This window comes from Taudactylus pleione, unplaced genomic scaffold (genome assembly GCF_031769625.1).
Source record: "Taudactylus pleione unplaced genomic scaffold, aTauple2 ptg000481l, whole genome shotgun sequence".
Lineage (NCBI taxonomy): Eukaryota > Metazoa > Chordata > Amphibia > Anura > Myobatrachidae > Taudactylus > Taudactylus pleione.
In genome coordinates, this window is record NW_028284883.1 from 193,078 (window position 1) to 214,137 (window position 21,060).

At 42.5% G+C, this 21,060-nt stretch overlaps 1 protein-coding gene across 1 annotated transcript in view; it reads left to right on the forward strand.

Moving 5' to 3' along the window:
• The window catches only part of LOC148502817 (cytochrome P450 2F2-like), a 57,206-nt gene that overhangs the window by 11,213 nt on the left and 24,933 nt on the right, over positions 1-21,060 (forward strand). The window contains exons 2-3 of the mRNA XM_088449261.1: positions 3,125-3,287; positions 8,448-8,597. Of these exons, the coding sequence (XP_088305387.1) occupies positions 3,125-3,287; positions 8,448-8,597 (313 nt within the window). The remainder of the gene's footprint in view (positions 1-3,124; positions 3,288-8,447; positions 8,598-21,060) is intronic.

Sequence of the window (21,060 nt, forward strand, 5' to 3'; positions counted from 1 at the left end):
CTTAGAAAATGGACCAATAACTTACTAGAGGCAACATATTGATAGATCATATATATGTATGTATATATATATATATATATATATATATAATGAACCACCATATCCAGGAGTTATTATTTATATTGTAAATCCATTTATCCTTACATTTGACCCACATCCGAGGCTCCCGACATCACTTCCGCCCTGAGTGCGCGGTCTTGGTCTTGTGCTTGCATACACTTCCTGGAGATGATGTGCATTAGTGGGGGTCTTAAAACAGGCTGGTGGGCATCTGCATACACAGAGTGATCGCATGCCAAGACATAGTGGGCGTGCTTATATCTTGCCGTGCGATCGACTGCCTTGCCGTCGCTTAGTCAAATTTGCATACGCTGGGTGCGAAAGAACGCAACTAGCGAGCGGGTCTGAATGAGCTCCTTTGATCCCTATTATAGGATTAGGTGGCTATGTATTTTAATACTGTATATTTTAATATATTCAACAGAATTCTGTGTTCTGTAGTGTTATTATATCTTATATTTATACAGCTAATAGAATAGTATGTGAACAATGATATCATTGTAAATCAATTGTTAATCTAATGGGAATATATAGGGCCTAATGTAATAGGGTGTCAGTTTTAGTACAAACTCGCACTTTCTCGCACTTTTAAAAAGTGCGAGTTTGTACTGAAACTCGCAAATTCAATAGCCTGTGAACTTTTCAGCTCGAGGCTACTGCATTTGCGAGTTTAGGCGAGTTTAGGACTATGTAAACTGACACCTTTTAATGCAAGTAGCATTAAAAGGTGCGAGTTTTAGAGAAGCCATCACAGATCAGTGACATCCGTGATGGCTTCTGTGTGTGTTTTAAAAAAAAAAAACGTGCACCCCCTCCCCAAAAGCATAACCAGCCCCGGGCTTTATAAAGGCTGTTCTGGTTGTAAAAATACAGGGGCCAAAATGCGTAGGGGGCCCCTGTATATTAAGAACATTGTATCATTGATGTAACCACAAGATTAACCTCTATTAATCTTGAGGCTACGATGTAGTGGTTCCCACCATAGACTTCTATGGGGATTTCACACCATAGAAGTCTATGGGAGACACAGGCTGGCCGCATTCAGCTAATCAGGGAGCTGCTCCGACGGAGATGCTCCCTGATTGGCTGGCGGCCTCTTCAATGACGGGGCACACATGTGCCCCAGTCATTTACGCGGAGCAAAGATATGTGTACACACATACCTTTGCTCAGTCCGCATGGATTGTTTTTTTTGCGTTTTTTTATGTTAACCCCTGGATTGCCTACTTGGACAAGTGGACGTGGTCGACGCATAGGAGAGGTGAGTATGGATTTTTTTTTAAGGTACCCCTATGGATTACTACAGATACTAGGTGAGTATGTGTGAGTGTGAGTGTGAGTGTACATGTATGTTTAATTAAAATTTTACTTTCACTGTGTATGTTTGGTTATTTACGTATTTCTTTAGTTGTGGAACTACAAGTGCCAGCGGGTCCGTAATGCCCTCATGCTGGTATTTGTGGTTCTCCAAATACCAGCATGCAGGGGAGGCTTGCTGGTACTTGTGGTTCTACAACTAAAGACAATATGGAAACTTAATTTTTACACTTTACACTAACACTATCAACCCGGCACCCACGGCCATAGGGTGCCGGGGATAGAGACGGGCTATCAGTCTAGGCCTGGGGTACCCTGGAGAGGCACCCCCCCTTTATTGGGGTACCCCCCTTTATTGGGGGGGTACCCAACTCCCCAGGGATCCCCGGCCTGGACTGACTAGCGGTCAGGGATAATGCTTTGGCCGGGGAAACTGGTGAAAGGTTTTCCCTGGCTGTGGCATTATCCCCCCACTAGAAAGAGTTCGGTGCTGGTTCTGGAATTTTCAGGGGACCCCTACACGTTTTGTCCCCTGATTTTCTAGAACCAGGACCTGCTCAACAAAGCCCTGTGCTGGTTCTTAATATACAGGGGGCCCCTATGCATTTTGGCCCCTGTATTTTTACAACCAGAACAGGCTTTATAACGCCCGGGGCTGGTTATGCTTTTGGGGAGGGGGTGCACGTTATTTTTTTTTATTTAAAAACATTTTACATAAGTACACACAGAAACATGTACATATCTCATGAATATGTGCATGTTTCTGTGTTAATCTGACCTGCTCAGGATGTACTCGCTAGCCAGCAGGTCTATTATTTGGGAACTTTTGGTAATCTTTTTTTTGCGAGTCTGAAACAGACACTCTATTACATTGGGCGAGTTGATTGTTTTCAATGTGAAAACATCTGGATGCGAGTTTGAGAATGGGGAGTTTTAGTAACTCTGAAAAATGCGAGTTTTAGTGAACAGACACCCTATTACATTGGAGAGTTGTGAAAAATTGCGAGTTTAGCACCAAACTCGCAATTTACCAAAACAGACACCCTATTACATTTGGCCCATAGTGTTTAATATCAATGTTTCAATTAAAGTATGCCATGCTGCAGATTTGGGTCAAACTCCTGCAACATTATGTATTCAGTTGTACACCGACATGCTTCTTTTTCTGTTTCCTCTCATACATTAGGTAACTGTATTCTTTTATGTATCTATTTGGTTTGATCCCCTAATATAGTTACAGTTCAAGCCTTCATATGACTCGGAGGTATCTATTCATATGTGCCCTTCACACACTTTCTAGTTCTCTTAAGTGAGATCGATACGTGTATTATAATCACATCTGTAACATTTCAATCTTACTTTGACCAGCGGCTAATCAGAAAATCTCAATAAGTTTCGCCAGTGGGCTGCTTTATCAAGGCACGGTAGCACCTCTAACAATAATATACAATTATATCTGAACAATTATGTTTATCAGACATTATAATATTAGAGTATGGGTTGAAGAAAAATTTATTTCTATGTGAAATAGTTGATAATTAACACATATCGATACTGGTGGGGGACCAAGAATCATATAATAAAGTATACGTACACATTCCTTGCTATAAAACGAATCTCATCATGCTAAATATAAACAACAACCATAACATTTAAATACTTTAGGAAATAAATGCCATTTTACAAAAGCACTCAAAATAATCATGTAGCATTGTACTTAACATATTGTCTTGTATTTCTACTGTAGCTACATAAAACCTATGGAGACATATTCACTGTGTATGAAGGGAACCGTCCTTGTGTTGTGCTGTGCGGATACAAAGCTATAAAGGAGACTTTGATTGACAAGGCAGAAGAATTCAGTGGTCGGGGTTATTATGCTCCGTTCTATGACTTTACCAAGGGAGATGGTAAGTATGTGACCCAGCAGTGCATGGAGGGAATCTAGAGTTCTCATCAGTCATATCCCTGTGTCTTTCAATGTATTCAGATCCAGAGGCGGATCTACTGTGAAACTAAGGGCCCCTAAGCCTGGAGGGGCCCTGAAGCAAATTTTTCTTTTAATGAGTGAATTCTTTTAACAAAATCAATAGAGTTTTTTAAGAGTGTGTTATTAAAATAAGGTTATTTTAGTGATAGAATCATAAGCCAATGGGTGGAAGTACTTGATATTGACCTTAGAATATGCTCTACAATAGTGTATGTGGGGGAGGGGTTGAGTACCTGGAAAACCCCCCTGAGCAGACACTCTATCTACATCTGTGACCAGAGGATGGTTCTTATGAGCTGGCCAGGTGCTGAAGAGAGAGCTGCTGCCAGGTACTACTAGATGCTCCCATCTCCATTTGTACTGTCCCATCTGCCAGAAGTCGGCCCTGCAGTGCTGACCACAAACTGAAAGCAGAGCTGACTGAGTGATGGAATGAAGCTCAGTGGCAGGAGTACGCAGTGTGGGGGAGAAACCTGACTCTTCGAAGTATCCCGCAGGCCAGTGGCGTAAGTTCATCCCAGACGCCTGGAGGCAAGTTATAATTTAGTGCCCCTCCCTCCGTCACAGCCGCTGACACTGTAATTTAGCAATTCGCATGCAGACAAGCTATAGATAGATGAAGGGAGCAGCTGATGGTCTGACATGGAGCTCTCCACTAGGGTATGGTGGCTTCTAAGGTGCCGGGAAGGGGTGCCATGTATTGGGCGGCCGTGATGGTATACTCTGGGTACATAGTTACAGCCCTAAGTGGGGTGAATATGTTGTGGACAATGGAGGAGGTGCCCCTTCAGAGCTGGAGCCCGGCGGCAGATGCCTCCATTGTCTCCCCTGCCGCAGGCCATCAAGAGGTTGGGCCCCTCCACCACCGCAGCAATGCAGCAGTGCCAGCCCTGAAGAAGAGGAATGGATGCCACGTACATGCATGTGGCATCTATTCAGTGCAGGAAGAGGGCTGGGGGCAGCCCAGCTACTGACGTAGTGCTGGGCTCGCTTCCAGCCTGACGTTAGTGGGAGGCGTGCCAAACAGACACGCCCCCAAATAATGTCATTTAGGGGGCATGTCCTATGGTAATTAGACCACTCCCCCATTTTCTATTGCGCGTGGGTAAAGGGCAATGAATTACCATTCTGCACAGGACGCAGCTCACCCTGGAGCCAGCCGTGATCATCAATATCCTCAATATTGATAGGAACTTAGTAGTGCATCCAATTTGATATGGCTGAGTCCTGTTTTCCAATTCCCTAGAAAAGCAGTTCAATGCCTATACATGGATGTTAAAAAAACTTAATTAGTGGCCTTCAAAATGCCATTGTACCCACTGTCCACCTAACCACTGATATGTAGACAAGCGGAACTGGGCAAACCAAAATTTACATGACTGTGATAGCCCACTGAGTGAGTGTATTGCCATCAGCAGCACGAACAGCAACAGCATCTAATAAATGGCAGCTCATTCAGTGGCAGGTTACTCTCTGTGCTTCACTAAGAGACATACTGGTGTCAACCTCTTAGAAAAACTCAGGGATTTCATTGCAAAATGGCTTACCCCAATTGGACTCTCCTCTGGATTTGTGATTTCTGACATCGGTGATTTTCGAACTCGTCCATGTTTTGCTCACACAATCAGTTTGGTGGTGCTGAATTTTTGGAAAAATGACAGGGCCGTGCAGGAGATGCTGTCTGTGGGACGAAATATTTTGGGACATTTTCGGCATTTAGTAGCTGCATGTAGAAGAGTGCAGCACCTGCAAGAACAGTTAAATTTGCCCTGCCATCAGCTGAAGCAATGTGGTAGTAACAAAGTGGAATTCCACCATTTATACGCTTCAGCACATGGAGGAAAAGCAAAAAGCCATACAAAGCTACACAATGAGCCGTGACATAGGGACAATGGGCCTGATTCAGACCGCTCGCAAGCGCTATGCGCTCGCAAGTGGGTCGATGGACAGGCAGTGCGCACACGCCACGTGCACACTGCGCATGCGCAAGCCCCGGAGCGAGAGAGAAATTCTCTCGTCCGGGGTTCGCTACAAATGGGGCGGCTGTCGATGTTGATCGACAGCTCGCTCCATTTTGTAGGTGGGGAGGGGGGTGGCTGACCAAATGGAGGCGTTCCCAAAGGAATGCCTGCCATTTGGGGGCGGTCCTACTGACATCACGAGTGATGTCGGTAGTGAGCTTCTGGCTCTATTAGAGCCGGAAGCTCATTGGGGCTTACGGCAGACGAGACCCGACCATCGCAAGGCCGCTCGCTAAAGCTGTGGGTGGTCACCCACAGCTTAGCGAGCGGCCAGGAGGCTGGGTCAATAAAAAAGAGCGACCACCCTGATTCAGAGCGAGTGCTCGCTTTTTGCGAGCGGCTCTGAATCAGGTCCAATGTGCCTTACTACAGCATAGTGGAGAATAAACTCTGTGTTGTGCAAGGGGATGAAAACAAATGAACTAAAACAATGAACAGCGCTGATTGGATAAAAAATAATAATAACCTAAAGAAATGCCCATGTAAAATAATAAATCACATTTAATCTTTACATCAAAGAATTATATGACATACTTCAACATAAATAAATACAAAAACGAATCAAAAAGAATTTAAAAATAAATATACAATTGCTGCAATCTAAAATAATATTATTGGTATACCAATATAAAGTGAAAAAAGGGTCACGTGTTATTTATATGCATAAAAAATGTTTTATAGTTATGTACTTGCGAGTAAACACAATTCATTAATTTATAAGAGAAGTTGCAAAGCAAACCAACAAAAGTTGCTTAGTTGCTAATAGGATACAATGTTGCAACATACATTTATATCTCACCCTTTATAAGCCTGATAGGGGAAATCTTTAAACAATTGATTTTTAATTTGGTCCAGAAATCTCAATCCCCGTTAAAATCCCTGTTAAAATCCACATATAAGGAGAGTATGCAGTAAATGGATACCAGGTAAAACCGTGCAGCGTCGGCAACGGACTATGGCCCTCATTCAGAGGTGGTCGCAAGAATAGATCACTCTCTCTGAATGAGGGCGGCCGTCAGGAACTCCTCCGTTCGTGTGGCCACCCCCCCGCCCTGCCTACAAAACGAGGCGAGCTGTCGATCACCATCGACAGCCGTCCCTTTTGTAGTGAGCTCCGGAGCGAGAGAATTTCTCACTCGCTCCGGGGCTTGCACAGGCGCAGTGCAGGCGCTGTGCGTGCGCAGGGCCTTAACATCGACCTGGTTGCGAGCGCTCAGCGCTTGTGACCGGGTCTGAATGAGACCCTATGTCTTTCTTTAGTCTGATAGAGAAGTTCTTAAATTGTTATAATAAAATTAATTAGGCATGCAGCAGGAAACTCTGTTTAACGCTGCTGGAGGCAGCTTCGTTATGATGTAGAACCCTCGTTTGACAAGAGGATAACAGGTCACCTGAAGAATGCTGGGTGAGTAAATGCCAGTGTCAGCCCCGTGTGATGTAACGCAGCAACCTCTCTGCATTCCTCCAGTGACAGCTCCTTGCCCGCCACACTCTGGTACTCAGTGACTGGAACGTCCTTTGATTAGCCGAAGGTGTAAACCCTTCAAAGTACTCACCTGTGAAGTGAGTTCAGACAATACCAGCTTGAGTCAGGTGACTGCCCTAATTAGACTTTTGGAAAAGAAGCTTGAGAAATCAAAGGCGGAGATGACAGCGATTCCACTAAAGGTGCATACACACGGTCAGATTTTCTGTCAGATCTGGACGATAACAATTTAAAAATGCATTCAATCGTTCATATCTGAAAGAAAATCTGACATGTGAGCCAGCAATGATGAACGATGCGCGGTCCCGCATGTCAGATAACGATATCTGACATCTGATGTGTTTGCAGTCAGATTCGAACGATTCCATTCATATTAATACTGTCTGAAATCATTCAAATCATTCAAATCGTTGGTAAAATCATTCAAATCATTCAATCGTTCAATCGTTCATCGTTCATCTGACAGATCTGACCATGTGTATGCACCTTAAGTATGTCAGACTTGTAGATAAAGTCCTTTATTTACTTTGCAAGGGTTGTTAGCATGTTAAAATTGGATAACTACATTTAGGCGACCGTGCTTGATGCAAGGTATAAGTAAAACATCGTGTCTTTCTTTCCAATGGACACGGACCTTAAGAGATACAAAAATCTCTTGGCGACCAAGTTCTCAGCTCAGTGTCACTGTCAGTTGTCAGTGACATGGCGACGTCTCCTCCTTCATTTTCTACGGCAACAGTGGCTCCCATACAGCTGAGTCAACACAATATTTTGACATCTGATCGGGTCTAAAAGAATTGTGTAAAATTAAGGACATCTCTTTCGTGGATACGGTCACCATTCAAAGAATGGTGGAGGATTATTTTAATGACAGCGTCAATAGACAGGTCAGACAGTCCCTTTGACTACTGGCAGGAAAAAAAGACAATTTGGAGGCCCTTGCACAAACTACCTTTGCTTTACTTAAGCTACCCATCATCCAGTCTGTGGAAAAAAATGTGGAAAAGATGATGTACATCAAACTGAACTACAAATTCCATGAAAAATTATTTCAAAGTCCAGAGGCACCTGTAATGGTGGATTCCAGAAGGAACAAATTAATATTGTGTGAAGATGAAGTACACACTGATGAGGGTTAGGAGGATAATGGAGACAAAATCTTTCCTCTTTAGAGTCATTCTGCAGGTAGAGATCATTGCCAGCAATGTCAGCTGCCCACTGGTAGCTTGTTTTGTGGGGACCCAAACAAAACAATCACTTCAGACACAAGTGGCAGTCCCTGTTGCTGAAGTTATTGGTTAGTTAAACTTTGCATGTCCTGTTTAATATACAATATAAGGGTGGGTGGGAGGATCCAAGGACGATTCCAACGTGCACCTACTGTCTTTGTGCGTAGATGACAAACTTTTTATAGTTGACTAAACTGCCATCCTGTCTGCCACTGCTGTATGGCAATGTTTTCTGGATGTCCTATATTTTTTAAAACAAAGTCTTGTGTTGTTTAATAGCCCTATAATTTTAATTAGTATGTATATTACCAAATAGATAATGCACTCTTTTTTCTATCCTGCAGAGATGGTATTCAGTAATGGTGAGAAGTGGAAGGAGCTGAGGAGTTTTACCCTGGTAACGCTGAGTAATTTTGGTATGGGGAAACGTAGCATTGAGGAGACGATAAAGGAGGAGGCTGGGTATCTCATTGATTTGCTCAGGAAAATAAATGGTAATGTACATGGACACAAAACTCTATAAAGAATTAGAGGTCTATTTACTAAGCAGTGTTAGGAGACAGAGTGAGAAGTGATAAGGTACCAGCCAATCAGCTCCTAACTGCCATCTCACAGGCTGTGTTTGAAAAATGACAGTTGGGAGCTGATTGGCTGGCACCTTATCACTTTTCACTCTGTCTCCTAACACTGCTTAGTAAATAGACCCCTAAAAGATGATTGATTATTGTGATTTCTTTTTTTAAACAAATTTTTATTGATTTTTCATAAGATATTACAGAAAATACATCACAAACACATTACACACAGATGTTTTAGAAGAATAATATTGGGTCAAATATAGAGAGTTTGAAATAAATGCTATAAAGCCTTAGATCGAATAGATTTAGTACAATGATCTGCGAAATAATCGCATTAAAAGGCTAACATGTGTGATATAATATAAAGTGATACAAGGGAAAACACATAGAGGAAGGTGAGGGGAAGCGTGAGTAACACTTTATAACACGAGAGTCGACTTGAACCATATATATACTCTGAAGTAGATTTTTACATTTAGACAAAAAATGACATGTAATGAATGTAGGCACGTATAGAGCCTAGCATAGCTAATGTAAGAAATCCTTTTAGTTAGGACTGGATTAAGGTCTGTGGGGACCCCTGGGCAACAAACATGTGGGGGCCCCTATTAAATGTGGACGAACTGGGGGTATGTGCAATGGGAACCTCATGCAGAGCCCACAGTAGTGGTGCACTTTATGCAGTGCCCCCAGGAGTGGTTCCCCTTATGCAGTGCCCCCTATGCAATACCCCCATTAGTAGTGCCCCCAGTAGTCATGGCCACTGTAGTCATGTCCCCAGTAGTAATTCCCCCTGTATAAATGTCCCTAGTAGTAATGCCCCTAGTGCCCCCAATAGTGATGCTCCCTACAGTAGTGTCCAAGTAGTAAAACCCCAATAATGTAGTAATGTCCCCTGAGTAATGTCCCCAGTTATGATGTCTCTCCCATAGTGCACTGTGGGAGTGAGCTTCAGCCTCCGACTCTGACTGCCGCTGCGGAGAGGGAGCCTGGCGCCCACTAGTTACAAAATCTTAGCGGGCGCCTGGCAAATAGAGCCTCCTTGCGGCGGCGGGTTGAGGTGGGCCGGAGGAGGCGGAACTGGTTCCATCTCCTCCGGCCCACTTTAACTCCGATGGGTGTGGGGGACCTTTACGTGTGGGAGCCCAGGGACGACCGCCCCTGTCGCCCCCCCGTTAATCCAGCCCTGCTTTTAGTCTATACATAGAGCTAGGACCTAACTCACTAGGATGAGGCAATACATCTCAGTAAATGCCATTCAGTATTCTCAAATAGTTTTATATTATGAGACTGAGATGATTCCTCAAGAATATTGATATCAAGTTCATATTGTTTATAGAATCTTTCTACTCCCTTGTCTAGGACAGGTTTGGTTGAATGTCTATCAAAGTACAGTAATTGTAACATTCTTTGTTTGACCTCATTGAGAGAAGGAGAGGATTTTGTGGTACAGTGAACAAGGATGATTTTCTTTGTCACGGTTACTAGTGTGGTGAGGGGAGGGAGTTTAGCACTTTTATCTGGTCCCAGATCCCAAGATTTAAACTTAACACAAATACCGGCGAGTATGTTAGGTCGTAAGTGGAGAGAGAAAATGACATTAATAAAATGTATTACATTGTGCCAGAATTTCCTAATTTTGCCACAGTCCCACATGCAGTGTAAAAATGTTGCATTAGTGACATGACAGTTAGGCCATTCACCTGTTTCAGAAGAAACCATGTATTTACATTGAGCTGGAGAGATGTAAGCTCTGTGAATTGGTCACACGTGGACTTCTTGCAGATATGCTGACTGTAAATATCTGATAGTAGAATCATAATGAAGAATTAATTCTGACAAAGAAGCCAAAGAAGGTACTGTCTATCTAACTGCCAAGAATTGAATAGGGGAGGACCATTGAGGTGTAGAGAGATGATCAGTTAAATGAGAGTACAGCATGTTAACTTTATATGGAATTGTATTCATTATTTTCAAGAGTGAGTAATGGGGATTGAGTTCTGCGGCTTTGTTCGATAAAAGGAAGAGAGAAGAAATGTAATATCTGGATTGCAGGTACATATAGAAATGTTGTCTTGGTACTGTAAATGAAACTTCTGTTGTAGGTATGTGAAAGATAAAATATGCCCCCCCTGCAGGGCTTAAAGTAGTCCTGGAGAGGTGGTGGCACTCATCTCTTCTGCCGCCTACTCCCCACCCTCCCGCCACGCTAGTCTGACAGGCCAAAACATGTCTGAAAACTGTTCTTTACACACACATGCGCACGCACACACACACACACTGTTGTGTATAGGAAACGGTAAAGTGAATGGCTGGTTTCTCTGATGAAATTAAGCCTCCCTTGGCAGACAGTGAGTGGCTCTCTGTCTGTGGGACTACAGTTCAGGAACTTGGTGGAGGTGGAACGAGTTCCACCTACCATTAGAGGTGACGGAACTATGTTCCACCCTGTTCCTGCCCACTTTAACCCCTACCCCCTGGATCAAACACTTTGGCTATTGATGAAAATCCTTTTTCCTTCCACCGAATATAATTAATGTTAGAAAGAGAGGGAGTTTTATCTTTAAACAACTGTTTATTGAATGTAAGTGAAAGTACAGTCAGACTTTACTGCATGACTAAGGCAAATTCAATATCATAACATGGTTTTACCAATACGAAGAGAACAGAACAGAGGACCTGATTCAGAGACAGCATCTTATTGAATTGTCCAGTTTTAAATTATTGGTGGGGGGTTAGAGTAGGTGATGGGGAATGACGTGGCAAACCTTGTGGGAGGTGGGAGGGAGAAACGTGGAGGAATACTAGAGGAACAAACCTAAGAGAGAGCTCTAGGGTTACATACACTGTAAATGGGAGTTATGAAAGGACGTCCATTGGACCAGACGTTGTTAAATGATTTGGACACATTTTTATTTATATCAGTCATGTACGATGGACATACCAACTACTGTTGATGACAGATTGTAGGGAGGAGGGTTGCATTTTTCCAATCTGCAGCTAGCTGGCAAGTTTCAGCGGAGACTGTGATGTAAAGTACAAGTTTGTTTTAATGATGCAAAACTGAATGAAGAACTTCAGAGAATTAGGAGTTGTAATTTAGAAGACTGAGGATATCAAGTTAACATCACATAGCATAGCACGACTGTGACGCAACGCTACTGATAGCTAGTTTCGGACTTTCACACTTTAGCATCTTTTTGCACCACACCGCATCCAAACAAGATTGCAGTGTACTGGGGTCTCAGAACTCTCACAAGTGTTGCAGTGTAAATTTGCACAATGTTGTGGGGGGGATGCATGGCATGGCTAAGTCATGTCGACCCCCGGTCTTTTGCCTTTTTCTCAGACTAATGTTCTTGTCCCAATGCTATATCATACAAATCCACTAGTGGTTTACAGGGTATACATATTTTGTGCTTTTATCACATTAGCAGTGCGAAAAAAAGTAAAATTCAGTAAAAATACTGAGATACCGGAGGTATGGCACGACATAGTCTTAGCCAATCAGCGCATCCCCACTCATTTCAATAGAGAATGGCGGGAGTGACCTGTCACTCCATGGCATGGCCCTTCAGAGGGATAGTGTGTCAGGTCCAGACTTTTCCGAGAGATTTCAACCCTGGGCGGACCAGTTTGGGGCTGGTTAACATATTGGCATGGAAACCCAATGCTGTGTGTTTCCCATTATCCTCCCAGCTGGTACAGCCTGGTGCTGGTTACTGGAAAATAGGGGGAACTTAAGACCATTTTTTCACCCAAATTTCCAATACCAGCCTTTAGCCAAAGGTCCTGGCTTGTTATTTATTTGTGGGGACCTCATGCATTTTTTTTAATGAACTATTTTTATATTTTTAAACATATCAAAGCCTGCATAGATCATAATAACCTGTACTGTACTTCATTTAAACTCACCTGCTACAGTCAAGTCTATTGTTTGGTCGGGTTTGCTCATGGCACTCCGAAGTCTGAAACCATCACACTCATCTCTGTTTATGCTTCCAATCAAAAGCAAGGTCCCTTGTTCATTAAATTATTTAGATTTATTGAGGGGACTACAAGGGGCAAGTAGTACTTGGTGGTGACTCTAATGGTATCTTATTCCCAATTTTGGATTAATCTGCCTCCACAACCTCAAGATCGGATCTGAACTCATTTTTGAATGCTCTGACGCTCCTCTGATCTTCTCCAAAAACAGGCTATATGTGACACCTGGAGAATGTTATGACCTGAGACTGCACTCATTACTTTTTTTGTAGCAAACTTTATTACCTACCGTATGCGGCATCAGGTGCTGATACAGTATCTACCCTTTCTCCTAAACTGATCATGCAGGGGTCTATTTCTTATAAAATATCTCATAGGTGCTGCAGATATTGTCTGGACTATTCTTTAATATTAAATCAGTATATGACTAGAGATGTGCGGGTTCGGATCTCAGAGATCTGAACCCATCTGAACTTAGGGGATCCGAGTTGGCTCGGATTTTCCCGCCTGACTCGGATCTGAAAAAGAAGGAAAACGTCATCAACTGTGCATGCTACAGTTGTTGCTTTGTTTAATGTCCATAGGGGCTGGCTGTTGTCCATATAGGGGCTGGCTGGCTGTTGTGAGTCACTGAGGTTGTCCTGTCCATCCATAGGGACTAGCTGTCTGTTGTCCATTATAAAGGGGCTGGCTATTGTCCATTATATAGGGGCTGGCTTGCTGTTGTGCAGATTTAGGGGCTGGCTAACTGTTGTCCTGTCCATCCATAGGGGCTGGCTGTTGTCCATATAGGGGCTGGCTGTTGTCCATATAGGGGTTGGCTGGCTGTTGTGAGTCACTAAGGTTGTCCTGTCCATCTATAGGGGCTTGCTATCTGTTGTCCATTATATAGGGGCTGGCTGTTGTCCATTATATAGGGGCTGGCTGTTGTCCATATATAGGGGCTGGCTGTTGTCCTGTCCATCCATAGGAGCTCTCTGTCTGTTGTCCATTATATAGGGGTTGGCTGTTGTCCATATATAGGGGCTGGCTGTTGTCCTGTCCATAGGGACTGGCTGGCTGTAGTCCATTAGGGATGGATCTTCAGTCCATAAGGTGTGCTCTTAACCCCCAGTGTGAAAAAAACAAAATTTTTTTTTCTGTTTGAATGTTAGCCACACTTGTCATCAGCATAGGTGCACAGGGGTGCTGTGCTGCTGTCTGTCAAGGGGCTGCTGCCTCTTTCAGGGGTTCACCCCCAGTGTGTAACAAACAAACAATTTTTTGGTGTGTGCGTGTTAGCTTGCCACACCACCCGTGAAAAAATAAAAACATTTTTTTGTGTGCATGTTAGCCACACCACTAGTGAAAAAACAACAACAATTTTTTGTGTGCATGTTAGCCACACCACCAGTGAAAAAATAAAAACAATTTTTTGTGTGTACACCACCAGTGTGAAAATAAAAACAATTTTTTGGTGTGTGCGTGTTAGCCTGCCACACTACCAGTGAAAAAATAAAAACAATATTTTGGTTGTGTGCATTAGCCACAACTGAGCTGCACTATAATTGCTTGGTGAGATTGCTGTAAGACCACAGTGAGTATGGAGGACAGTCACATGACAGGAGAGCAGGATCCAAATACCAGTCTTATAGCTGCCGGCAGCAGTCATGATGACGATGCAAGGCCGTCAACATCATCTATGAAGGCCGATGCACCAGGGCTTAAGTCAGGCCATGTAAAAAAATCAACTTTTACCCTGATAAAGATCCAAAAGAAAAAAAAAGCTAAAGCTAAGTTAGCTTTAGAGAAACAAAAAATTGTCAATATGCCATTCACTACACAAAGTGGCAAGGAAAGTATAAGGCATTGGCCTGTATTTATGACTGATGCTTCTAATGATAATTTAAGCCCCTCTGCTTGTAGGAGAGGTACAAAAAAATAAATATTGTTAAGACGAGGAAGATACCGGTACCAACTGTGTGCTCGGAAAAATCACAAATACCCGAGGGGAGTCCAAGTGTGTCCACGGTTTCCATGTGTGAGCCTGACCTTTCTAATACTGTACTTGAAGAGGTTCCTCCTTCCACCATTTGAGTGCCTTCTGACGTAGAAATCAAGGATGCTTCTGTGGAATTGCACGTCTAGTTGGCGATAAAAACAAGGATGATGAGGATGTTGATGGCGGATGTTGTTTGTGTAAAAACTGTAAATCAGGCAACAGTTGTTGCCCATGGTGGGAAAAATCCCATTGTTGCCATGCCTGGGCAAAGGACCAAAAAATCCACTTCTCATGTGTGGAGTCATTGCCACCCAAATCCGGACAACCTTTGTCAAGCCATTTGTGACCATTGCCAAGTAACAGTGAGTAGAGGTAAGGACCTTAACCATCTTGGAACCATCTACCTGTTACGTCATTTGCAGTGCATGCATCAAATCGGAAAGGGTATTGAAACTTTGGGGACAAAAAAAACCAAACAACAATCAGTCCAGTGTCACCAAGCTGCTCCCTTCTATCTGGATCCAAGCGCCTGAAATATCCACCACCAACACCTGCATCATCATTAACAACCTCATTCGTGATCAGAAGTAGTCCTGCATCCAATATCATAAGGACTGACTCCTCTCCTATCCATTGTTCCTCAGAAGGATCCTTGAGTGCTACGCTGTTGCTGCTGCTGGGAGTGGATCTTCATACCAGAAAGGGACCAAGAAGACTACTACTAGTAGTAATTTAAAAAAAATGTGACTATTAAACAGTCATTTGATAGAGGAAGTAAGTATAACAGCTGTCACTCAGTTTCACAGTGGATCACTGACGCCATGATGGCTGTGCTAGTATTAGATGGTGAAATAATAAAAAAATGAGGATGATAGTGTGGAGGAAGTGCAAAATGAGGATGAGGGGGAAATTTGTGTCCTATCTGATGGTAATGAGGATGTTGATGATGAGGATGTTGTTTGCGTAAATCAGCCACCAGTGGCAGCAGTTCTTGCTCATGATAGAAAGAAAGCCAGAAAAGCCACATCTTGGGTGTGGAATTATTTTAATCTAAATTCTGACAACAGTTGTGAAGACATCTGTTCCATTTGTAAAGCCAAAGTTAGCAGAGGAAGGGATGTTAACCATCTAGGCACCTCCTCCCTGTTAAGTCATTTGCAGCAAGTCCATGCAATTTGTTTTAACAAAATTATAATTTTTAAATTAATAACAAGCAGTCCAGTATCAGCTAACCAGCAGTTTGGACCAGTACATGCAATCTCCACCACCAACACCCTCATCATCAACCTCCTCCTTAATAATTGAAGATAGTCCTTCCAAAAATGTTTTGTGGTTCCCAAACAAACCAAGGAGTTCAGCCACGAAAGTGTCAGTCCTTGTGGCTAAAGTGTTTGGTTTGTTAAACTGTGCATGTCCTTTTTAATATCCCACATAAGAGTGGGGTTTTCTTTACATTTGGCACAATTTGGGGTATTGCCGACTGCCATTTTTATAGTTTATTAAACTGCCACCCTGTCTGCCACTGCTGTGTGGCAATGTTTCATGCATGTCCTATATTTTTTTAAACTGCCGTGCGTTTGTGCCACTGCTCTGTTGCTTACTTTAGCCAGCCAGCTCGCTGTAGCCTTTGGCCTATATTGGTGAAAAATAATTAAATCAATATTGTGGGCTGTGAGGTGGTTAAAGATGCCTAGAAAGGCCTGAAAATTATTGTTATTAAGGTTAATAATACTGTAGAAACAAAAATACGCCCAAATTATGTGGTTTTTAGCAGTTTATATCATGTTTTGCAAAAAATACAGATCTAAAACCAAAAAATCCAACACCAGATTCAGATCCAAAACCAGGGGAGATCCAGATCCAAAGCCAAAACACGGGGGTCGGTGCACATCTCTATCTATGACCATATGCAGACTTCTTTTGAGAACAACTTTACTGATGATGTTGCATAATGTATTATCTGGAAAGTGCATAAAACTACTATTAAGGGAATACTTATAAGCATAGCTTCACATTTAGAAAACTCAAGCTTTTCAAGATAGAAGCCTTGGAGGGCAAGGTATCAATACTTCTTGACCAGCATAGACAATGCACTCTGCTTCTCAAAAATACATTGCAACTACAGTATCTTAACTTCACTGTTAAAAGGTCTAAATACGTATTATTAATAATGTTCAGTATATTGGTCTCAATTTGTATTTTCTTTCAATCAAATTTAAGGGTGGCTTCCTTTGACCTGCCACAACTTTTGATAATATTGTTATTATTCCCAAATTGGCTAAATATCCATTTTCTAATGCCGATAATAAATGTTTTCCCAACTGGAATTTGTCCAGTTAATTGAATCTACCTCCCATCACTGATTCATCCTGATTCATCATCTTTGTTTACTCAATTCAAATACAAAAATGTCTATCAATGCCAAAAAGGCATTTCTTTAACAATTGATAAAATCATGTAATTTGGACTTGTTTTTGCTCCTACAGTATTATTAACGTCAATAACATTAATTTTCAGTAATTTCCAGTAAATTTTGACCACCTCACAGCTCAGAATATTGTTTTCACCAATAATGGCCAAAGGCTGCAGCAACTAGCTGGCTGGATAAACTAAGTGACAGATCAAAAACACAAACATATGGCAGTTTAAAAGAATATAGCACATCTATGAAACATAGTGGCACAGCAGTGGTAGACAAGGTGGCAGTTTAATAAACTATACAACCCTATAGGATGTTTTCATTAATAAAGAACTACTAGCTTAAAAGTAAAAGTCTAGTAGAAAATATTTATATTATTAATTTATTACTAGAGATGTGCGGTTTGGTTTTTCTAGAAATCCGAATCCACCCGAATTGTGTATGCTGACAGTCGCGGTTCTGATCTACCCATGATTCAGAATTTGTATTTTAAATCCGAATTTTGAATTGCAAGAATTACATGATTTGATTTTAAATGTTTTTTAAAAAGTCTTTTTATCAATTAAAAAAAACAAAAGAAAAACCCCAGATCCAAAACCAAAACACTTGAGTGTGGTTTTGCAAAACCAAAACGTGAAGATGAATCCAGAACCAAAACACAGGGGTCAGTGCACATGTAATTATTACCAACACACGACTCCAAAGCTGTTAGTTTAGATGCCGATAGTAGCAGCGAATAGTTACATATTAAAAAATAAATATATGGGGTCCCTTTCCAAATCCATAACCAGCCCTGGATCTCTCAGCTTGGTCTGGTATTGGAAAACCAGGAGAAAACATGGAGTGGGATTGCCCCTATTTCCCATTAACCAGCACTGAGCTGAACCAAGTGGAGGGATAATGCTTTAGCAGAGAGACGCAGACCGTGGGGTCCCCCTGCCATAATGATAACCAGCCTCATACTGGTCAGCCCAGGGCTGGAATTCCTTGGAAAGTCAGGATCCCACCAAAAATGGGGGAGTAACAACCAGCCTTAGAATGAAAGTCCAAGGTTAATCATTGCACCTCTGGTGGTGGTGGGTGCAGGGGTTAATGATAATAAAAAAGTTGTTGTTCTTTGCAGGCTGCCTACAAGGCCCAATAAGCCTGCCATGGCATGTTGGAATTGTGGAACAACAAACACTAGCATGCCTAGACATTCAGGGCTTGTAGTCCGCCTGTAAAAAAAATAATAAAATAAACAAAACCACCAAGTATTGCATCCATTCATTAAGATAACACTCCCCCACACATCCCTCTTTCACCAATTTATTACTTACAAAATAAAGAGATCACTTCCTCCTTGTTCCATGTACATCCCGACCCTTTTCAAAACCAAAAAATTCTGGTGGACTGGCTCTGTGTAGAGTGTGCAGCCAAACCGCGGTGCAATGTGTCCTTGAGAGATTCAGTTTTACACTGTCAGTAGAATGATACAACTGCAACCTGTGAGCCTTTGGTCTGTTATTGTTATATCTGTACTTGACTGGTCGAGTCTAGACTGAATCATTTTAATGGTTGCTGACTTGTTCACCTGTTGTGATGATGTCAGCCTGGGGATTGGCCTGGTCGATTGTGATTGGTTTGCTAGCAGTTTTAATCAGGTGCTGGCTTTTGGGCCTGTGTGGCTTGTTCTGTTCTGGTTGAATCTCCCACAGGATTCCATTTCTTGCCTGGTCCTTGGTTCTAACTGTTTGCAAGCTGCCTACGAAAGAGGGCTGGTTTCTTCATCTGCTGAGCATCCTGGATACATTCTATTACATATTATTGCTAGCAAATGTACACCTATCTTCTATACTACTCTGGATAGTCCATATGTTCTGAAATTTCTTATCCTGCATTTTGCTGTATATCTTAAGAAATTACTGAAAATTGCAATTTCTCTCATGTTTATTGAATTAGCATTCTGGAATTGTTACTATTGCTTAATATTGTATATATTACTAATGTAGTAAAAATATAGCTGCATACCATTTTGCTAGCTACTTAATTTTAAGCAGCTAAATTGAAACCTTGTTTGTTACTAGCATGCAGTGATGTTAACTGCAGGAGCGTATTCTGGTAATCACTTATTAGGAGTGTTATTTGTATTACTACATCAATTTAGACAGACTTCTGTCTAGTTTGGAAAGCTAATGTGATGTTCTGGTTTTGTTGTGGGCCCGGGGTGTTAAAAGGAGCAGACACTGAAGTAGATTTAAAAATAAACGTGGAGTTTTCAATGAGTGACTTAACAGACATGAATGTGGCAAAACAAAAAGTCCGGGTATAGCACTAAAGTGCACTTGGGAAACTGTAGTGAAATGGAAAAAAGTCCAGGTAGTGATTACAGAAGGTAGTCCAGTATTCCAGGGTTTGTGAGGCTGAAAAGAATTGCAGGCTGAAATTAATTGCAGGCTGAAATTAATAGCAGGCTGAAGTGAATTGCAGGCTGAAGTGAATTGCAGGCTGAGAAATAATGTCCAGGGAAAATGCAAGTGGAGGCAAGGTGCAGAGTAACAGCTGACACAGGTACTCAGGGTGAAGCAGGCTAGGTAATGATCCCAACAGACAGGTGAATGAGCACAGGAACTCTCTCTCAGCTGTTGCTGAGAAAAACGTTGCACTGGCAATGAGAGGAAGGTCGGCACTCCCTTAAATACCCAGTGCCGCACTGTGACAGGCCAGAGAGAGCATGTGACACACCAGGATAGGACGACTAGGTCACATGACCGGAGGCAAGATGGCGGCACCCATGCCAGAGCGGAACGGAAGCACCACCAGGCCTAACCAGACCAGAGTGACAGTATGCCTGCACAGGACTACGCGCAGCCAATGCACCCCGTCAGATACCAGCGCCACCACCAGACGCCCCTCACCATAATGTCCTTACAGGTAATACCTGCCGGCCGGGAAGTGTCGAGAAACCCTGGTCATGACAGCTAAGCAGTATGGGCTTAGCTATTTGAATCCCTAAATGAATTCTTAGCAGGGCAGGATTATAGGAGGGGCGACAGGGGCGGTCGTCCTGGGGCCCCCACACATAGAAGGCCTCCACATCCAGCAAAAAAAAAAAAACAGAGCACAGGGTTTAGCTGTCTGCGCTCTCCGTACCCCTTCTCCTCGCAGCCGCCGAGGAGCTTCAGTGTTGTACAGTCTCGCGAGACTTCACATCATCTCGCGAGACTTTGACTGCAGAGACCAGAGCAGTGGCCGCGGGTTGTAGGAGAGAGGCTGTCGGCTGAGTGAGCACACTCTGATGTCTCACTCAGCTCTAAAAGCACCATGTTTACTCTGCTCCTCTGCGGTCTCCCGTGGTGTGGCTGTGAGCTGTCTCCTCAATCAAGGTCAAGTTTGTTGGTTGTGTGCATGCATAATATTTATTTATGATCCTCATCGCTTTATACTCTAACTGCAGCTTCCAGTTATGGATGAGTACTTTATGACAAATTTTTTGATGATGGCTTTTTTATCAAGTTTTTTCTATTAAATATGCTTGTTTGATACATACATGGTGGTGTGCTGATTCCTTGGTTTATCCTGAAGGGTAAACTTTTTGGTTCTGTTGCTATATATATATATATATATATATATATATATAGTCCCACAGAATGGCACTCCTAATCAAAGGCAAATACCGTGGTGCACAGCAATGAAAAGGTATGTAGAGCACAGAATCTGCGGCACTCAATCGGGTTTCACAACGATAATAACGATGAGACCATATTAATCTTAATATTAATAAAGATTAATATGGTCTCATCGTTATTATCGTTGTGAAACCCGATTGAGTGCCGCAGATTCTGTGCTCTCTCTCTCTATATATATATATATATTCACACACACACATGTATATACTGATATATATATATATATATACACACTGTGGGCCTCATTCAGAGGCGGTCGGAGGATGCAAGCGGTCGCTCAGAAACTGGGCGGCCGCTTGCATCCTGACCGCCCGCTTCTGTTTC